This window comes from Sphaeroforma arctica, assembly GCF_001186125.1.
Source record: "Sphaeroforma arctica JP610 unplaced genomic scaffold supercont1.6, whole genome shotgun sequence".
Lineage (NCBI taxonomy): Eukaryota > Ichthyosporea > Ichthyophonida > Sphaeroforma > Sphaeroforma arctica.
The window spans coordinates 179,964-187,663 of NW_014040552.1; the positions used below are offsets into that span (position 1 = coordinate 179,964).

The 7,700-nt window shown below is 40.0% G+C and overlaps 2 protein-coding genes across 2 annotated transcripts in view; both read right to left on the reverse strand.

Moving 5' to 3' along the window:
- Positions 1-1,258, reverse strand: part of SARC_00236 (hypothetical protein) — a 4,025-nt gene extending 2,767 nt beyond the window's left edge. The window contains exon 1 of the mRNA XM_014306092.1: positions 923-1,258. Coding sequence (XP_014161567.1) covers positions 923-1,175 — 253 coding nt within the window. The 5' untranslated portion in view covers positions 1,176-1,258. The remainder of the gene's footprint in view (positions 1-922) is intronic.
- Positions 1,259-3,171: 1,913 nt separating this feature from the next.
- On the reverse strand, positions 3,172-3,456 carry SARC_00237 (hypothetical protein; the record flags this gene model as incomplete). The annotated part of the gene is made up of 1 exon (XM_014306093.1): positions 3,172-3,456. The coding sequence occupies one exon, from the start codon at positions 3,454-3,456 to the stop codon at positions 3,172-3,174; it is 285 nt and encodes a 94-aa protein (XP_014161568.1).
- Positions 3,457-7,700: the final 4,244 nt, after the last annotated feature.

The following is a 7,700-nucleotide window of genomic DNA, read 5'->3' on the forward strand; positions in this document are numbered from 1 at the left end:
CATACATGTATACTACTAACTAACTAACTACTACTAACTACTATACTATAACTAATAAATTAACTAACTAACTATAGACATACATACTTACTTACATACATACATACATACATACATACATACATACATACATAGTGTGTGTATGTATACGTGTATGTATGCATGTATATATGTTTGTTTGTATGTATGCATGCATGTATGTATGTATGTATGTACGCATGTATGTATGTATGCATGTATGTATGTATGTATATATGTATGTATGCATGTATGTATGTATGTATGTATGTATGTATGTATGTATGTATGTATTTACGTATATACGTATGTATATATATGTATGTATGTATGTGTGTATGTATGTATGTATATATGTATATATGTATGTATGTATGTGTGTATGTATGCATATATGTATGTATGTATGTGTGTGTGTGTGTGTGTGTGTGTGTGTGTGTGTATGTATATATGAATGTATGCATTTATGTATGTATGTATATATGAATGTATGCATGTATGTATGTATATATGTATATGTATGTATGTATGTATCAAGGTATGTATGTATATATGTATGTATGTATGTATGTATGTATGTAATATGTGTGTATGTTTGTATGTATATATGCATGCATATATGTATGTGTATGTATGTATGTGTGCATGTGTGTGTGTGTGTTATTTTGTGTTTGTGTGTGTGTTTGTGGGTATATATATATGTGTGTATATATATTTATATATGTGTGTGTGTGTGTGTGTGTGTGTGTGTGTGTGTGCGTGCGTGTGTGTGTGTATCTATATATTTACAATTGTATATTCAACTGCTGAGGAACAATAGGACCAAAGTTTAACTGATTATTTGCAGCTGAGGGGATATTGTAACGGGATATTTAAACGCCGACGCGTATTCATATAACTGTACCGAGATTCTTATCAGGATGTAGAGACACGACCAGCTTGCGATATCTATCCTTAATTTCTTTTTGTGTTGCCGAATGCGAGACGCCCATGATAGTGTACAGGCTGTCTTTCCTTCTCGTTGTAGACATGGACCGATGTGTGCAACTATTGAAAACAGGGTCACCACGCTTTAGCTCTCTAGAAAAATACATCGAGGTATGTCTGATCCTGTAAAAACTGTCGTGTTGTGCAGCACGATTTCTTAGTGCGTACATACTATTCTTTTAACTGTCCACACCTAAGTTGCAAACATATGATATAGTAGATGTACGTGCAGGTGTACTATGATCATTGATCGTAAGGTAAAGTTTGAATTCATCGATGGAGTTTTAGGAGTATCACCTCTTTATGATTACTCACCACAAGAAGACTTCAAATTCAAAAAAAAAAGGTCCACAAGGCTTTTTTGGTGGACAATTTTATCTTTTTTTTTCCTTTTTCTCGACAATTTTGTTGTTTTATTATAAAAAATATAATTTTGTAATCTTGATCGACTCAAAACACAATGTAACGGTGAACCTAGTTTATTTCCTTGATAGTTGAATAAACGTCTACCTTAGCAGAATGAATATCTTGAATGAACTAAACCACGTATTTATACTATCTCCGAAGGATTCCCTTGAGAATCCTGCCGCCAATCAAATCGTGTATCTACTCAATTTCGAGCCTGCAAGTCCATTCAACATATATCGTCATCTGCCAACCTCCAGCTCATATTGCCCCGCACTTCGGTTCGAAAAGCACCAATCATAGACCAACCTCCTCTTCTTTCGAGCCTGCGCGGCCGTTCGCCAACAAACCGCACAATACAACTTAGAACTTTTCAAACTTATTAGTTTTCACACTTATAAGTTATCGCCCACACTTAGAAGTTCTCGCACTCTTATTAACGCCCAGGAACATTACCGAACAGTTCGGTACTTACAACACCAACATTATTTTATACCGGAGGTAAACATGGTTGACATTACAATTTTGGACTTTTTGTGTATTTATATAAATTTGGGCCTCTACATATATATGTAGACTCTGCCGCTCTGGTCTCTGATGTCTGAGGACTGAAGTCGTGTACATATGTATTTCATAGCCTTCTTTTTCATAAGAGTGTTCAGTGTCCACTGTTCTGGACCAGGACTGTCTGGCTCTGAGTGGCAACTGGCAAGTGGCAGCAGGACTGAAGACACACCACCAGCAGATTTTAGCATAATACGCCACGACCGCCATAAAACAAAGCAACAGTAGGGACCGACGGGTTACGCAAACCATAAAGCCGGCGCTGAAACAGGCTATTTCAGAACGCCCGTGGAAATTAAATACATACTGAAGTGGTTCGACGCAATCACTGCGTAACGGCCCCACTATCGTCCACCCCCAGGACGATTTCCTTAGCTGCTTTGTCTCTGAAGATGAGACCGTTTTGCTCACGAGACATAAAGATGGACATATCCCCAAGCATATGCGAGGAATTTAGGAACTCCTGTTGCACCGGACCATACAGACACCGTAATATAACTACTGTCTTCGCTACCGCAAACAAACTGAAATACTCCTAAGAACTTTGATACAGGCATGATCTTGACAGGCTCTCGCGTGGTCTGTGGTAACGTAACCAGCGTTTTGTGATCTGTATGAAGCACAAAGGCATACTTTGTCTATTATGGACGCCAGTGCCTTGAAAATGAGTAGAGAACTGCATACAAAAAGGAGTAATTATCCTACAACATCACAAGGTTATGACCTTTTTCCGTGCCACCAGGTACATAACCAGATACTCCGCTATCAGCTCGTTTGCCAGTTTCCTACCTTTATTCTTCGGGACCTTCTTTGTTTTGCAGCTCAGTGGCGCCACGGTTGACGTCTTCCCAGTGACAAAATAGATAAATAGTTCTTTGTTGACTTCACTTATTTCAAACTTAACACTCTTCACTAAGCAATTCTCATATTTAACCACGTGTAAATCTGAATAAATGAACTTAGACAGAAGTGCCATTGGAAACGGAATATGTCTTTCTGCTATATTTGTTAATTACGTTCCCATGTGAAACAAGGTTCTCCCATATTATAGTTTATTTTAACCCTCTGGTAGCCCATCTGAATCATTACAAGTAGCAGCTATCGCTCACGTAAAAATAAACCCTTTGTGTGTCAGTTATTGTAAAATCTTCTCGCTGTAGGGAGCGATGATGTATTCAACTTTTCAGCCGCATCTGGTCACAGTACACCGTATTTACAACCTGACTGTAGCAAAATGTCGATTTCCTCATAGTCACAACATCCACAGAACACCGCGAGCCATCTGCCACTCTCTCCCACCTCTGCTGGCGTCGAATCAGGCATCTGATCATCCCCATCCACGAGATTAACTCGAGGGCGGAAAGTATTACCCGGTGCCTGTTGTGTGCGCGCGGATGTTTCCCCAGCCGATGTACAGTGTTGTGGTGGCGCACCCCCATGTCTCGTATGGCTGCCCGTGTTAGTTGATATCGGTGCTCTCATTAACTTTGGACAACGTGGTGCGTGTGCTGGGCCAGGAGGGAGATTCTGTTCACATGACCGGCAACGAGCCCTATGGTTCGATGCTGGCGGCCAATGCAGATTAGCTCGTGTGTTTGCCTCTACACGCATTCGTGTGCGTGGACGTGATTGTAGCGGTCGGGAAAGGTTTTCCCTGTAATATTCGGTCTATCAAGGCGATATTAACGTCTTAGAGTAATTGAACGCTTAGGTTAAATCTACGTATAGTGAAATTTGAAATAAATAAACGAAATGAGTCTTTAGTAAAGTTAGGTATGCCTCATGAAAACAGCAATACTCTTGATGTCTTTTGTTATTATCTTAACCAATATCTTTCCACTTATCAAGAATTACCGACTTGCCATCATCAGACTGGCACATCTGGTTGGCTGAACGGAAGATCAACTAGGTAACATTAATAGTCCCTAGAAAATTTTTTCGGTTGAGCCATCTCGCTACCGAAGTATTCAGATATAAATAGATTTGGAATAAAATTTAGTTCTATTAATAAAACTATTCCAAATCCTATCTTTGGCATTTTAATCGGGCCTTTTAATGGCCTTCATCGAAACATCTGATATGTAAAATGGAAAAGGTATTAATTAATAAAACCGTTAAAAACGGGTCGAAACATTAAGTAGCATAACACATAGTTAATGTTTTTTAGACGAAGAACTTAAGCGTTCTCGGTTACCCTGGGAGTTTTGGGCTTAGGCCCAGTAGGTCCGTGGTGGTCAACTGGACGTTTCTTACGATTCAGTGTCTTAAGCACATATGAAGGATGAGCATTAAAGCTCGGGATAAATGCTGTAGGCGGGTAAGTTTTAACTTTCGTGCCTTCAGACGATGGAAACATGCTATCTTTATCAGCTTGTGACTTAAGCAGGCGTTTACGCCATTTTTGATTAAAGGCTTTTAAAAGCCTTGATTATCGAAAGAATCTGAAGTCAACTCAGCGATTGTACCGTCTATAAAGCGAGTACGATAGTATGTATATCCTCTTTTATTCGTTCTTCATATTATATCTTTAAATTCGGAGCGGTCAAGAGGGACATTAGAATCATGTCTTCTTGCGAGTATAATCTCTGTAGTCGGAGTACGACTTGTGCCTATATTAAGCGCACTAGAACCATCGGGGTTATTTACCTCGTACGTTCCACTTTTAGTGTCTGCTACAGAGATTATATATGGACCTATTCATTTAGATATTAATACAGTAGCATCGGAATTATGTTGACGGATGTTAACTCTGTCACCGACCTGATACTCTGCTATCTTCTTGGTAGTGTTCCAACGCCTTCGCCTCTTTTAATAAGGCTATATTGCGTATTTCTCTCAAGCAAGGATATACAACGTTATAAATACGTTGTACCTTCTCTAACCATGGTAACTCAGGGTGATCCGGTTCGTCCTTGCTAAAGGTTATTTGTAACTCACTATATCCGCCACGAAAATAGTGAGCGGGTGTAGTTCCTGTAACCGGATCAGCACACTCGTTCATCTGTGTTTGTACCCACTTAAGGTGGTACGGCCAATCATCTGCATCCTCCGTTAATGTAGTACGTAAGAAGAACTTAAGTCTTCTATGGCGCGTTTCATTCGCCCCTTGCGTTTGCGGTTTATATGGCACACCTCTCTTATGGCATATGCCTGATACAAGTGCTAGCGATTCCATTACGTCATCGCAGAACTCACTACCGTTAACAGAGCACATAATACCTGGCCACCCGTGGTCAGCAAAGATTTGGCAACCTAATTCTGCCACGGTCTGCGTATTCTTATCCTTTAATGGATAGAGCAAGTTGAACCGTGACGCCACATCAAAGAAGTGGCATAAGTAACGGTCACTTGTGTGCTCGGACGTAGGCAGGTCAACCAGATCAATGATGACCCTGCGCTATGGAACATCTTCGGTCACATACTTAAGTGGTGCGAACCCATAGCGCTTGATCTGATTGAGATCACAGTTTGTACATAACTGATATACTTTATCCACTAAAGTTGCCAACTTAGGGTGCGCTAACCCATTTTGCTTGGCATCTTTAAGTGCTTCTACTACGTTCTGGTGCTTCAGCTTATGATTTTGCGTTAGCCAAGCGAGAATGTTTTCATCATTCCGCTCTTCCAGAATAAAGGTAGGGTGTTGAGAATCCACTTGCGTATGCTCTAAGTCTGTAGTGTTTTCATACTCCTGACCCTTTACTGCGTGCGCATCTTTAGTACGTTCATAACCATTTGCTACACTCGACTTATTTAATAGTCGCATTATATGTGCATGTACTTCAGGGTTATCTTTCATTAATCCCTTTAAAAAATAGGGTTTGAAAGATTTAGGGCTTGGACTTTATATTATTAAATAAAGTCCGGGCTAGAGATTGACACTTCTTAACTGTAGTGTCAATAGTAGATTGTATCTCTTGTATACAAACTTCGCGTACTCTATTGCCATTGAACTGCTTAACGTTCAAATTAGTAGAGAGTGGAATCTCTGATTCTTTGACCTTATTAAGAAAGGGCTCAGAAGGGGTCCATTTGGTTGTTCAAATGGAACCTATACGACATATTATAGTATGTCTCCAGGGCGTCTTCTGGACGGCTCGGGTACCCTGATATAGAAAAGTATCTACTTCCCTATCTAAATATATTGGCTCGCATTGTATCATGCTTATTAATTTATTGAGCCATGGATCTTTACTCCGAAATGGGCAACACAACGTGATGGTAGCTTTATGTATATGAACATAATTTAATAGCTGGGCAATTAACTGCCATGGTGGATTAGCCCACGCATTATGTTTTGGAGAGGTCTATTTGAAAGGCGTCTCCCAAAGGATGATTTAAAGTCCTGTAATTCGATAGTTGTGCATTATGATATGCAGCAAACATAACTATGGTATGTGGCCCAAATATCTTTTGAGCCAGTTCAAACCACCTGAGATTACATATCCAGTCAGTGGCTAGTAACTCACGTACGGATATTTAAAGTCCGGTACGAAGCGTGATAACATATCCGGTAAATGGTTATGTATTTCTGGCAGATGTTTTATATCAAAATGAAACTTTGATATTGTATCATGCCAGCGACTCAGTAATTGTGAGTCGGGTTTCATCTCTTTCATATATTGGAGAGATTTCTGATCACACATCAGCGTAAATGCTGTTCTGTATAAATAATCTCGGAAGTGTGTTAGAGCTGCCACGATGGCTAATAGCTTTTGTTTAACAGTTGATTAATTCGACTGTGAAGCATTCATTGCTCGACTAAAGAATTGTATATATCTAGGCTTGTTATCTATAACCTGATATAATACCCCTTTTAAGGCTAAGTCGGAGGCGTCCGTTGCTATGTCAAACGGCACGGCATCAACTGGTCCTTGTACAACAGGGGCTTGCTGGACTGCGTGTTTGAGCGCTTTAAATGCGTCATCACACTCGTTAGTCCACAAGTCTCCTAGTTTGCCTTTATGACATCTTAAGTGTCCAAAAGGTTTAAGGTAATCAGCTAAGAGTGGTACTCCATCTGAAAAGAAGTTTACAAACCCACACATGCTGTTAACATCTCTTCCTGTAGTTGGTGTTCGCCAATCTAACAGGTGTTCTACCTTACCGGGGTCGATTTTAATACCTTCCCCAGATATACTGTAGCCTAAGAGCTGTATTTCGCTCATGGCGAAGTGGCATTTCTTCTCGTTAATCTTGAAGTTTTGCTCGTTGCGTCTCTTAAGGGCTCGTCTGACTAATGCGGCGTGTTCGCCCTTAGTTTTAGAAAAGACGACTATGTCATCTATATAGACTTGCACGTTAGGCATGTTTGCAAATATTTCCTCCATTACTTGTTGGAAGAATGCTGGTAAAGAGTGTAACCCGAAAGGTGCACCTCTGAACCTGTATTGTTTACCTTTCCACGTAAAACTAAAGTATTTACGATGTGGTTCATATACCTGCATTTGATGGTATCCTTGTGTAAGGTCTATAGTTGTAAATATTGTAGCACCTTCCATCCTTCGCAGTAGCTCGTTAATACGAGGTAAGTGAAAGCTATGAGTCGGCAATAATTTATTTATCGGACTCATATCTAAACACACTCTGACTTTCTTAAATGATCCGTCAGAGTTATGTTGGTCTACGGCTAGCAGTGCCAAGTTAACTGGCGTCTGTTGATGGTTAATTTCTATCACTCCATCTGCTAGCCATTTCTCAACTTGTTCTTTTACCACAGCCTCGTG